The 13,946-nt window shown below is 57.6% G+C and overlaps 1 protein-coding gene across 1 annotated transcript in view; it reads left to right on the forward strand.

Annotated features, from left to right (window-relative positions):
* Positions 1–12,776, forward strand: part of stard3 (StAR-related lipid transfer (START) domain containing 3) — a 22,388-nt gene extending 9,612 nt beyond the window's left edge. Inside the window, 9 exon segments of the mRNA XM_055656749.1 lie at positions 700–755; positions 1,639–1,731; positions 3,448–3,536; positions 4,210–4,240; positions 4,242–4,279; positions 5,751–5,834; positions 6,983–7,087; positions 9,796–9,889; positions 11,764–12,776. Coding sequence (XP_055512724.1) covers positions 700–755; positions 1,639–1,731; positions 3,448–3,536; positions 4,210–4,240; positions 4,242–4,279; positions 5,751–5,834; positions 6,983–7,087; positions 9,796–9,889; positions 11,764–11,874 — 701 coding nt within the window. The 3' untranslated portion in view covers positions 11,875–12,776.
* Positions 12,777–13,946: the final 1,170 nt, after the last annotated feature.

Consider the following 13,946-nt stretch of genomic DNA (forward strand, 5'->3'; position numbering starts at 1 on the left):
GGTGAGGGGGTCGAGGGTCACAGGGTCAGAATAAAGGAGAGAAAGGCAGGGGTCATCAATGGACCCCTCTGCCCAAGGGGTCATCAATGGACAGGGGTCAACAATGGACCCCTCTGCCCAAGAGGGCGACGGAGACAGTGTATTGACAAAAGTGATCGAGGGTTTGAATATTCAGTTGCCGGGTTCGGGGTTAGAAACATAGAAACATAGAAACATAGAAATTAGGTGCAGGAGTAGGCCATTCGGCCCTTCGAGCCTGCACCGCCATTCAATATGATCATGGCTGATCATCCAACTCAGTATCCCGTACCTGCCTTCTCGCCATACCCCCTGATCCCCTTAGCCACAAGGACCACATCTAACTCCCTCTTAAATATAGCCAATGAACTGGCCTCAACTACCCTCTGTGGCAGAGAGTTCCAGAGATTAATGCAGATATTGGTGCTGGGGTAAAATGCCGGCCATAATCCCATTGACTGCTGGAGCAGGGATGATGGGCTGGAGCAGGGATGATGGGCTGAATGGCCTCCTGCTCCTGCTGGGTAGGTGTGTGAGTGAATGAGTCACTCTGGGTTACCTGTCGCAGTCAGTGTGTCGATGGGTCGGTGGTTGAGTGGGTGAGGAGTTACCTGTGGTTCTAGGTGAGTGAGTTGTGTGTTACCTGTTGCTCTGAGTGATGGACTTTGCTTCCTGCTGCAGGTTCTGAAGATGAGCTGGAAGAGGAAGGTGCTGGGCGGGTCGCAGCCACACCTCAGGTACGGGTTGTCCGTGGGGAGAGGACTGTTCTGTCTTGTTTCTCTGCCCACTGAGACTGTAGGTGTTGTTGGGCAGACCAGCACTGACTGCCTGGCACTGACTGTCCGCCAAGCCGGCCCTGACCATCCGGCCCCCACTGTCCGGCCCCCCGCGATCCGGTGCTGAGCTGCTCGTTTAACCGCTGCGTGGGGACTCTGTGACGAGTCCACTCTGTGACGAGGGCCGCAGTGACCCCCCCCCCACACACACACACAGTAATCATGAGGAGGAATGAGTTCCAATCTCACCCCACAAACAAGAACACTTCCTGGTCAGTCTGCCCGTTGCATTGGCCAAAGCCCGTTACCAGCGACCCCAGCCTTGGCTCAAGGTGAGACCAGAGCTGGTCCAGGGGTCACCCAGCGACCGGTCAGCATGGTGTCTGACCCACTGCTCAGCCTCCTGTCTGCAGCCACTGCTGCCCGACGGGTATTGCTGCTGTAAACCAAAGATATATTCCAAATAAACCACGCGTAACATTTGCATGTATAAGGACATTTGTGTCAACAGCAGAAAGACAGTCTCACATTCACTAATGCTCCTACAGCATTTTCAAACTAGACATCTTTTCAATAGAAATAAGAGTATTTTATTACTGCAGCTAGAAGTACTAAAGTCGATTATATAAAGGCGGAGTGCCGTTAATACAAGCGATCGCTTGGCAGTTTCCATGCCCGCCCGCAGTGAAACTGACAGCCTGGTTACTGCAGACAGTGGGAAACAGAAGTTTTATCTCCTAAACTTTTTAAATCCATGACAGCTTTTTTTCTGCATGACAATTTCCAGAGTAGCAAAGTTGCAACTCTGGACGGGGAGTGTTTCACTGTCAGTTTGTTTCTGCAGGAGAAGGAGTACGTACGTCAGGGCCGAGAGGCCATGGGGGTGCTGGAACAAATACTACGGCAGGAGGAATACTGGAAGCTGGAGAAAGAAGATGTGAGTGTGTGGGCCGTGAGAAGCCGCTGCCTCTTGTCCCCACGGGCTCTATGTGTTATTGATCAACCATTGCAACCGTCGATCCCAGTCCCACACGCACACACATCCCACAAACACAACATCCTGCACATGCCGCTAATCTGAAACAAAGTGCTGAAACTATTCACCAGGTCAGCCAGCATCTGTGGAGAGAAGAAGAGTCTGTATGTTCTGAAAAATAGTCATCAGCATGAAATGTTAAGCCTGTTTCTCTCTCCACAGAAGCTGCCTGACCTGCTGAGTGTGTTCACCCTGGTGATCTGGGTGATTTTAATGGGATTTAACCAATCGCACAGCACTTACAAATGTCTATTTGGTGAAATGAACCTGTTTTAAATTTACAAAAGACACAAAAACACTTCCTAAAATAATGTGTCTTTGACTATCGTGTCGGTGGGAACCACAGGTCTGGCCCCAGCCCAGCCCAGCCCAGCCCAGCCCAGCCCCCAACAGCCCAGCCCAGCCCAGCCCCCCAGCCCAACAACACCGCCCAGCCCAGCCCAGCCCAGCCAGACCCAACAACAACACCCAGCCCAGCCCAGCCCAGCCCAGCCCAGCCCCCACAACAACACCCAGCCCAGCCCAGCCCACAACACCCCAGCCCAGCCCAGCCCAGCCCCCACACACAACCCCCAGCCCAGCCCAGCCCAGCCACAACAACCCCAGCCCAGCCCAGCACAGCCCCCACAACAACACACCAGCCCAGCCCAGCCCACAAACACACACCCAGCCCAGCCCCCACAACAACACCCAGCCCCAGCCCAGCCCAGCCCAGCACCCCACAACAAGGCCCAGCCCAGCCCACCCAGCCCAGCCCAGCACAGCCACAACAACCCAGCCAGCCCAGCCCAGCCCCAGCCCAGCCCAACACCCAGCCCAGCCCAGCCCAGCCCAGCCCCCACAACAAGCCCAGCCCAGCCCAGCCCCCACAACAACACCCAGCCCAGCCCAGCCCAGCCCCACCCCACAACAATGCCCAGCCCAGCCCCAGCCCAGCCAAGCACCCATCACCCAGCCCAGCCCAGCCCCACACAACCCAGTCGCCCAGCCCATCCCAAGGCCTTGCCCCAGCCCCCCAACCAGACCAGCCAGCCCCAGCCCAGCCCCACAAACAAGGCCAGCCCAGCCCACCCCACAACACCCATCCCACCCCAGCCCTGGGGTGGTGTGAAGCTGCTCACTTTGGTGTCCCGCCCTGGGGTGGTGTCCGTCTGTCTGTGTGTCTGTGTCTGTCTGGGTGTCTGCATGTCCCGGTATCTGTGTGTCCCGATATCTGTGTGTCCCGGTGTCTGAGTATCTGTGTGTCTCAGTGTCTGTCTGTCTGTCTGGGTGTCTGTCTGTCTCGGTGTCTGTCTCAGTGTGTGTCTGTCTGTGTGTCTGTGGCGGTGACTGCACTGCTGACCCTAATACCTGCAGTTGGACCAAAGTCTATCCCTGCCCCCTCCTGCTGTCACTGGCTTGTTTACAAAGGCCACCTGCTGGCATCTCCTGCCCCCTGTACCCGCTGGCTGGGCAAGGTGTGTGGTGGTCTTGGGGAGGTGGTGACCGGACCTCTGACCTGATGCCCGGTCACTCCGGCCCCCCACACTGCACCAGCACCAATGGCCAGAGGTCGTGGCTTGCTGTTCATCGCTCTATGTGAGGGAATTCTCCACTAATCTGTCACCTCTGTTGCAGGGCACCGATGCAGTTTACAGCTTTGAAATCCCATATCACGGGAAGAGCTTCATTCTAAAGGTGAGAATGTCTGAGCTGTGTGGACATGGGTGGCCTCCAGGCTGAGGGGATAATGTAATTCAGTCAATATAGATGCCCCCTGGTTGCCCCTTGTGAATCCACTCACACTCTGCCTGTCTCTGCCGCTGCATCTCTGGGTGTAAGTTGCTGCTGCCACGTGACCATGTCCTAGTGGCCCCCCCAGCCGCCCGCTGCCCCCCCCTAGGGCTACCCCCCCCCCTCTCCACGCACCACCCAGCGCTCCCCTCCCCCCCCCCTCCCCCACGCCCCCCCCCCCTCCACGGCACCACCACACCCTCCCCCCCTCTCCACCCAACCCACGTTCCCTGCGCTCCCCTCCCCCCCCCCCCCCGCGCCCCGCCCCCCCCCCCCCCCCCCCCCCCCCCCCCCCCCCCCCCCCCCCTCCCCCCCCCCCCCCCCCCCCCCCCCCCCCCCGCCCCCCCCCCCCCCCCCACCCCCCCCCCCCCCCCCCCTCCCCCCCCCCCCCCCCCCCCCCCCTCCCCCCCCCCCCCCTCCACGCATCACGCCACGCTCCCAGCGCTTGCCCCCAGCACCTGCTCTCCCTGCCCCCACTCTCCCCCCCCCTCTCCTGCCCATTTGTAGGCTTCCTCTGCTCTCTTCCCCCTCACCCCACGTCCCAGTGACCACCTCTGGTGTCCATCTCTTCCCCATCCCTGGCATTCCTGGAGTGTTGCGGCTGAGCTGGTTAACCCAGGAGGTGATCCTTCAGCCTCCAGAAGATGGCGATGTGGAACCGGACTATCGCTGCGTGTCCTTTCCAGCCCCGTGGACAGTCTCCCCCCCCCCCCCCCCCCCCCCCCCCCCCCCCACCCCCGCCCCCCCCACCCCCACCCCCCCCCCCCCCCCCCCCCCCCCCCCCCCCCCCCCCCCCCCCCCCCCCCCCCCCCCCCCCCCCCCCCCCCCACCCCCACACCCCCCCCCCCCCCCCACCCCCCACCCCCCCCCCACCCCCCCTCCCCTCACCCCTCAGCACCTCGTGCCCCCACTCCACAGTACAACCCAGGCCCATCACATTACAGGAACTCAGGAGCACCCAGCGTACCACTTCACCCCACCCATCACCCCCCCCCCCTGCACACCACCCTGACCCCCACCACACACACACCCTCCCACTGACCCACCACACACACTTGTACCCACACACTGACCCACACACACACACCCACACACTGACCCACACACACACACCACACACTGACCCCACACCACACCACACCCCCCCCCACTGACCACACACACACTGACCCACACACTGACCCTCACACTGACCCACACCACACAGGCACTGACCCCCACACTGACCCACACACACACCCCCCCCCCCTCGCACCACACACACTGACCCACACACTGACCCAAACACACACACACACTGACCCCCACACTGACCCCCCACACTGACCCCCACTGACCCACACACACACCCCACACACCCCACACCCCTCCCCCGGACCCCACACCACTGGTGTCCACACACTGCCCACACTGACCCACACACACACGGTTAACACTGACCCTCACACAAGATGGCGATGTGGACACACACACTGACCCACACACAGGACCCACACAGACACACACACACACCCCACCCCCCACACACACCCCACCCCACACACAGTGACCCACACACCCTGACCCACCCCACACACACACACTTACCCCCACCCCGTACAGGACCCACACACTGTACCCACACACACACACCCCACCCCACCCCCACACTGACCCCACACACACACCACACACACACACACTGACCCACACACCACTGACCCACACACTGACCCCCACCACACACACCACTGACCCTCACAACACACAGCCACACACACACACTGACCCACACACACACACTGACCCACACACTGACCCACACACACACACTGACCCACACACTGACCCGCACACTGACACACACATGACCCACACACACACACTGACGCTCACACTGACCCTCACACTGACCCACACACACACTGACCCTCACACATACTGACTTCACTGGGGGATGAGTGCCACACACAGTGACCATCAGGTTTACACTCTAGTGTGCGTGTCCCGCGTGTGTGTCCCGTGTTCACGTCTTGTCTGCGAGTCCCGCGTGTTTGTCCCATGTCCCGTGTTGTCTGCGTGTCCCGTGTTGTCTGTGTGTCCCGTGTTGTCTGCGTGTCCCGTGTTCGCGTGTTGAGTAGCGATGCTTCAGACACTGTGTTTGTGCTCCAGGTTCTGCAGAGAGTTGATGACAACACACTGGTCACCTACGACGTGTCTGCTGGAGCCGCGGGAGGGGTGATATCCGCCAGGTGAGGGCCGCACCCTCGCTCCCTCCTTGTACAGTGAGCTCTAGCCCAGGAACAGGCCCTTCGGCCCACCACCACTGTACCCATCCATACTAGCCCATTTGCCAGCTCCTGGTCCAGGCCTCGAGCATTGACCTTAAATGTTGCTGCCTCCACCCCGTCCATGGACCCATCCCCCAGTGTGGGTCAGTGTGTGTGTGGGTCAGTGTGTGTGGGGGTCAGGGTCAGTGTGTGTGTGGGTCAGTGTGTGTGTGGGTCAGTGTGTGTGTGGGTCAGTGTGTGTGTGGGTCAGTGTGTGTGTGTGGGTCAGTGTGTGTGTGGGTCAGTGTGTGTGTGGGTCAGTGTGTGTGTGGGTCAGTGGTGTATTTGTGGGTCAGTGTGTGTGTGGGTCCTGCTTGCCTGTGGGGAGGAGGGGCCCCGGGTGTGGAGGGGGGGCACCGGGTGGGGGGGGGGCCCAGCGTGTGGAGGAGGGGCCCAGCGTGTGGAGGAGGGGCCCAGCGTGTGGAGGAGGGGCCCAGCGTGTGGAGGAGGGGCCCAGCGTGTGGAGGAGGGGCCCAGCGTGTGGAGGAGGGGCCCAGCGTGTGGAGGAGGGGCCCAGCATGTGGAGGAGGGGCCCAGCGTGTGGAGGAGGAGCCCCGTGTGTGGAGGAGGGGCCCAGCATGTGTAGGAGGGGCCCAGCATGTGTAGGAGGGGCCCCGTGTGTGGAGGAGGGGCCCCGTGTGTGGAGGAGGGGCCCAGCATGTGTAGGAGGGGCCCCGTGTGTGGAGGAGGGGCCCCGTGTGTGGAGGAGGGGCCCCGTGTGTGGAGGAGGGGCCCAGTGTGTGGAGGGGGGGCCCTGTGTGTGGAGGGGCCCAGTGTGTGGAGGAGGGGCCCCGTGTGTGGAGGAGGGGCCCCGTGTGTGGAGGAGGGGCCCCGTGTGTGGAGGAGGGGCCCAGCGTGTGGAGGAGGGGCACTGTGTGTGGAGGAGGGGCCCCGTGTGTGGAGGAGGGGCCCAGTGTGTGGAGGAGGGGCCCAGCGTGTGGAGGAGGGGCCCAGCGTGTGGAGGAGGGGCCCCGTGTGTGGAGGAGGGGCCCCGTGTGTGGAGGAGGGGCCCCGTGTGTGGAGGAGGGGCCCAAGTGTCTCTGTGTCTAACTGCCACCGGCCGTTTGCAGGGATTTTGTGAACGTGCGGCGTATCGAGAGGAGGAAGGAGATGTACGTGTCGTCAGGCATGTCGACCGTCCACGACTCCCGGCCCCCAGTGAAAAAGTACATCAGGTACGTGGCAACGTCTCACACCCAGGGCAAGGCTGTGGTCTGGGCCCCACTACAGTCTGGGTGGGACCCCCTTTGTGTAGCTTGCAGCCTGACTAACCCCCCTCACAATGACCCCCCCCACTGACCCCCCCCCCGACACTGATCCCCCCCACACTTACCCCCCCATACTGACCCCCCCCACACCTCCCCACACCCCCCCATACTGACCCCCCCCCACACTTACCCCCCCATACTGACCCCCCCACACTGACCCCCCCCACACTGACCCCCCCCACACTGACCCCCCCACACTGACCCCCCCCCCCACTGGACCCCCCCCACACTGACCCCCCGACACTGACCCCCCCACACTGACCCACCCCCACACTGACCCCCCCTCACACTGACCCCCCGACACTGACCACACTGACCCCCCTCACACTGACCCCCCCACACTGACCCCCCCCAACTGACCCCCCCGACACTGACCCCCCCACACTGACCCCCCCACACTGACCCCCCCCACACTGACCCCCCCCACACTGACCCCCCCACACTGACCCCCCCGACACTGACCCACACTGACCCCCCTCACACTGACCCCCCCCGACACTGACCCCCCCACACTGACCCCCCCACACTGACCCCCCACACACGACCCCCCCCACACTGACCCCCCCCACACTGACCCCCCCACACTGACCCCCCCACACTGACCCCCCCGACACTGACCCCCCCCCCCACACTGACCCCCCCCACACTGACCCCCCCCACACTGACCCCCCCACAATGACCCCCCCACACTGACCCCCCCACACTGCCCCCCCCACACTGACCCCCCGACACTGACCCCCCCACACTGACCCCCCCACACTGACCCCCCCCCCCACACTGACCCCCCCCACAATGACCCCCCCACACTTGACCCCCCCACACTGACCCCCTCACACTGACCCCCCCGACACTGACCACACTGACCCCCCTCACACTGACCCCCCCACACTGACCCCCCCCCACACGACACTGACCCCCCGACACTGACCCCCCCCATACTGCCCCCCCCCACACTGACCCCCCCCCACACTGACCCCCTGACACTGACCCCCCCACACAGACCCCCCCCACACTGACCCCCCCCCACACAGACCCCCCACACTGACCCCCCCACACTGACCCCCCCACACTGACCCCCCCCACACTGACCCCCCCACACTGACCCCCCGACACTGACCCCCCCCACACTGACCCCCCCCACACTGACCCCCCCACACTGACCCCCCCATAATGACCCCCCCACACTGACCCCCCCACACTGCCCCCCCCACACTGACCCCCCCGACACCCCACCCCCCCCACTGACCCCCCCACACTGACCCCCCCACACACCCCCCCACCACTGACCCCCCACACTGACCCCCCCACACTGACCCCCCCACACTGACCCCCCCACACTGCCCCCCCCCCACACTGACCCCCCCACACTGACCCCCCCCACACTGACCCCCCACACTGACCCCCCCACACTGACCCCCCCACACTGACCCCCCCACACTGACCCCCCCCCCCCACACTGACCCCCTGACCCCCCCACCACTGACCCCCCCACACTGACCCCCCCCACACTGACCCCCGACACTGATCCCCCCACACTGACCCCCCCCACATTGACCCCCTCACACTGACCTCCTGACCCTGACAATGACCCTGCCTCATGCATCTGTACTTGCCATCTCCTCCCCTCAGCAGCTATTATTTGGCCACTTGTTACCCATCAAATGCCAACACGCACAGTCCAGTCGCACCTCTCCCAAATTACCCACTCAATCAACTCTTCATTGCTTCACCTCTCACTGGTTTACAGTCCACTGGGATTCTCAGACTCTGAGCAAGTTTGCTCGTCCCCAGCAGTGTAATTACAATGCGTCCAGCTGTGTTTCACTGTTGTAGCCACTCATAATCACCTCCACAACCAACAATGGATCATTGTGGGCTCCACATTTCCTTGATCACCGTTGCTGGGTTAAATTTGACCTTTTGCATACCGTTAATTCATTTGTTCTTCGTCCCTTTTTATATCTCTATTTTCCCTCTCCCCTGACTCTCAGTTCGAAGATAGACACAAAATGCTGGAGTAACTCAGCGGGACAGGCAGCATCTCTGGAGAGAAGGAATGGGTGACGTTTCGGGTTGAGACCCTTCTTCAGACTGAAACATCACCCATTCCTTCTCTCCAGAAATACTGCCTGTCCTGCTGAGTTACTCAAGCATCTTGTGTCTATCTTCGGTTTAAACCAGCATCTGCAGTTCCTTCTTACACGTCTCAGTCCGAAGAAGCATTTCGACCCAAAACTTCACCTGTTCCACGGAGTTACTCCTGCATTTTGTATCCTGCATTCATTGCTATTAAGGGATTGGACAGACTAGATGCAGGAAACATGTTCCCGATGTTGGGAAATGTCCAGAACCAGGGGCCACAGTTTAAGACTGAGGGGTAGGCCATTTGGAACTGAGATGAGGAAAAACTTTTTCACACAGTGTTGTGAATTTGTGGAATTCTCTGCCTAAGGGCGGTGGAGGCCGATTCACTGAATGCTTTCATAAGACAGTTAGATAGAACTCTTGTGGCTAGCAGAATCACGGGATATGGGGAGAAGGCAGGATCAGATTGCAGCCCCTTTGCTGGCCAGCAGGTGGGAGTGTTTCACTGTCTCTCCTTCTATTCCCTGCAGGGGTGAGAATGGGCCCGGTGGATTTGTGGTGATGAAGTCTGTCCGCAACCCCAGTGTCTGCACCTTCATCTGGATCTTGAACACAGACCTGAAGGTAAGTGTGGGCCTCAGTTACTTGACCTGATCAACTCAGACCAGGGATAGACAGACAGAGTGCCGGAGTAACTCAGCGGGTCAGGCAGCATCTGTGGAGAGAAGGAATAGAGAGGATGCTGCAGCCTCCTGTCTTTGACATTCCACCCTGGGGATGGGCACAAGGTTGTGATTGTCCACCATGAACTATGGGGGGAGGAGGAGTTGCCACCAGTTTGCTGCTGTAACGGTCAAGGCCATGGGGCAGAGGCCACACTGACCCTGGAGCCTGGTGTTCTGTACCTGTGGCACCATGCAGATACGTGTGGATGGGGGGGGGGAGGGTTGAAGTCCCTGGCTCGAGCTCCAGGCACCTCTCTGTAGCAGTGGCCACTGGTCATTCCTGTCGCTCTCTGTAATGCTGAGGCTCTATAAGTAGGTATGTTACAAAACGTACCTGAATCGTGGCTGAGCATCTGCCCCTCCCCTTGTGTGTGATTTTGGAGCTGTTTGGAGGGGGCGGGTTTAAAACCCGATTTTTACTAGGCTGTTCCAATCGCAGATGTTCAGCCTAGTAAATCATTAACGGAGAATCGCTGCAAGACCCGGTCCCAAAAGCTATTATTAGTTTTATAGGCCTCGAAGAGTAGATATAATAAATTTAAAAGCTCTCGTTCATTCCGCAAGCTCTGGCAGCCCCAGGGTTTTATAAAGCAAACAATTAAAGGTATGTACCTTATTTTTACATTAAATGGGGCATGTATATAACCCTATAATTATAATTTTCTATAGCGAGTAGCTCATTTTGGGCTTTTTATATCCCCCAGTATTTTTCTCGGCATTTGAGGGCACTAATCCAGCGCGCTGTCAACATTCTAAACCTGCGCGTTCCACATGAACCCACTAGAAAACCGATTTATTTACAGCAATTGAACACTAAATTCCTTCCATTTGGCCTATAAATTAATGTAAATTAGATATAAAAATCATGTTATATTGTGAATTATTTGTGAATAATCTTTGGACACTTAGGCTATTTAAAAATGTTAATCTTTCCTTAAGAAATGTGCTTTTGACTATCTAAGATCACAGCTTTTTTGTAATGCCCATTGAAAATCAATAGGGAACAAGATGCTAATTTCCGAGTATGAAAATGGTCATAACTTTTTTAATACTTGAGATATGAAAGTGAATTTGGTGTCAAATTAAACTTATTGTTATGCTTTATCTGATGGGATAAATTGCAGACTTGATTTTTTAAATCTCAAAATTTTGTAACATTGCTACTATAAGGCGCTGGTCAGGCTGCATTTGGAGTATTGTGAGCAATTGTGGGCACCATATCTGAGGAAGGATGTGCTGGCTGTGGAGAGGGTCCAGAGGAGGTTTACAAGAATGATCCCAGGAATGAGTGGGTTAACATATGATGAGCGTTTGTCGGCACTGGGCCTGTACTCGCTGGAGTTTAGAAGAATGAGGGGGGACCTTATTGAAACGTACAGAATAGTGAATGGCCCAGATAGAGTGGATGTGGAGAGGATGTTTCCACTAGTGGGAAAGTCTAGGACCAGAGGTCAGAGCCACAGAATTAAAGGACGTTGTTTTAGGAAGGAGATGAAGAGAAATGTCTTTAGTCAGAGGGTGGTGAATCTGTGGGATTCTTTGCCACAGACGGCTGTAGAGGCCAAGTCCATGGATTTTTTTAATGCAGAGATTGATAGATTTTTGATTAGTGCGGGTGTCGGATGTTATGGGCAGAAGGCAGGAGAATGGGATTAGGATGGAGAGATAGATCAGCCCTGATTGAATGGTGGAGTAGACTAGATGGGCCGAATGGCTCCTATCACTTATGGCCTCTCTCTCTCTCCCCACCCCCACCTGCCCCTCCCCCTGCAGGGTCGGCTCCCAAGATACCTGATCCACCAGAGCCTGTCAGCCACCATGCTGGAGTTCATGTCTCACCTGCGGCAGCGAGTGCGGGGGATGGGTGAGACAGTGCATCAGTGACACCTCCCCCTCCCTCCCCCCCCTGATGTCTGCAGAGTCCGATCCCGCTGTTTGCGCAGGACCTGGCGTCTGCCAGCAGGGGCACTGCCCCAGGACCAAGGGTCAGCCAGACCACCGACTGACCCCCTCTCCCCATCACAAGGAGAACAAAACCATTGTGATGCAGAGTGGGTCCATCACTGTCCACATGTTGCTGCTTGTGTTGGGGACATCCCCAGTGTCGGGCCAGTGGACTTGCTCAGAGTCACTGCGGGTACTTGTTTTAATCAGGAGCCAGTTTCCTGGCTCAGTGAGACCCCCAGTTCAGTGTGGGACCCCTGGTTCAGTGTGGGACCCCTGGTTCAGTGTGGGACCCCCAGTTCAGTGGGGGACCCCCAGTTCAGTGTGGGACCCCTGGTTCAGTGTGGGACCCCTGGTTCAGTGTGGGACCCCCAGTTCAGTGGGGGACCCCCAGTTCAGTGTGGGACCCCTGGTTCAGTGGGGGACCCCCAGTTCAGTGTGGGACCCCTGGTTCAGTGTGGGACCCCTGGTTCAGTGTGGGACCCCTAGTTCAGTGTGGGACCCCCTGGTTCAGTGTGGGACCCCCAGTTCAGTGTGGGGGACCCCTGGTCTCTGGTGCTGCGGGGCCAGCACTGCTTGCTGTCGGAGACCAGCTGTGGCTTTGTCTTTTATGAAGCTGTGGACCAGGAGGAATAAGTGGGCCACTCGGCCCCTCCAGCCTGTCCTGTCCATTCAAGGAGACCATCGGCCACCTTGAATGTCTTGGGCAACCTGGGCAACACTGAACCTGACAGGTGACACATGCCCACCCCCACCCCCACTGAACTTTCAGCCACATGGCCGTTTTGTTGACCTTCTATGTACTTGCTTTTGTGTGAAGTAAAAATCTGTTTGATAAAGAACTGTTTGTCTTGATGGTTTATGATGAAATGTACAGTCTTGTCCACTGGCCACTGGCATTAGTGCAGCAGTTGTGTGGTACCACAGCCTCTACAAGGCGGATATATACAGTGGCTTGCAAAAGTATTCATACCCCTTGAACTTTTCCACATTTTGTCACGTTACAACCACAAACATAAATGTATTTTATTGGGATTTTATGTGATAGACCAACACAAAGTGCCGCATAATTGTGAAGTGGAAGGGAAATTATACATGGTTTTCAAATTTTTTTACAAATAAAAAACTGAAAAGTGTGGTGTGCAAAAGTATTCAGCCCCCTTTACTCTGATACCCCTAAATAAAATCCAGTGCAACCAATTGCCTTCAGAAGTCACCTAATTAGTAAATAGAGTCCACTTGTGTGTAATCTAATCTCAGTATAAATACAGCTGTTCTGTGAAGGCCTCAGAGGTTTGTTAGAGAACATTAGTGAACAAACAGCATCATGAAGCCCAAGGAACACTCAGACAGGTCAGGGATAAAGTTGTGGAGAAGTTTAAAGCAGGGTTAGGTTATAAAAAAATATCCCAAGCTTTGAACATCTCACAGAGCACTGTTCAATCCATCATCCGAAAATGGAAAGAGTATGGCACAACTGCAAACCTACCAAGACATGGCCATCCACCTAAACTGACAGGCCGGGCAAGGAGAGCATTGATTAGAGAAGCAGCCAAGAGGCCCATGGTAACTCTGGAGGAGCTGCAGAGATCCACAGCTCAGGTGGGAGAATCTGTCCACAGGACAACTATTAGTCGTGCACTCCACAAATCGGGCCTTTATGGAAGAGTGGCAAGAAGACAGCCATTGTTGAAAAAAAGCCATAAGAAGTCCCGTTTGCAGTTTGCCACAAGCCATGTGGGGGACACAGCAAACATGTGGAGGAAGGTGCTCTGGTCAGATGAGACCAAAATTACAGTTTTTGGCCTAAATGCAAACCGCTATGTGTGGCGGAAAGCTAACACTGCACATCACCCTGAACACACCATCCCCACTGTGAAACATGGTGGTGGCAGCATCATGCTGTGGGGATGCTTTTCTTCAGCAGGGACAGGGAAGCTGGTCAGAGTTGATGGGAAGATGGATGGAGCCAAATACAGGGCAATCTTGGAAGAAAACCTGTTAGAGTCTGC

Source organism: Leucoraja erinacea, chromosome 27 (assembly GCF_028641065.1).
Source record: "Leucoraja erinacea ecotype New England chromosome 27, Leri_hhj_1, whole genome shotgun sequence".
Taxonomy (NCBI): Eukaryota; Metazoa; Chordata; class Chondrichthyes; order Rajiformes; family Rajidae; genus Leucoraja; species Leucoraja erinaceus.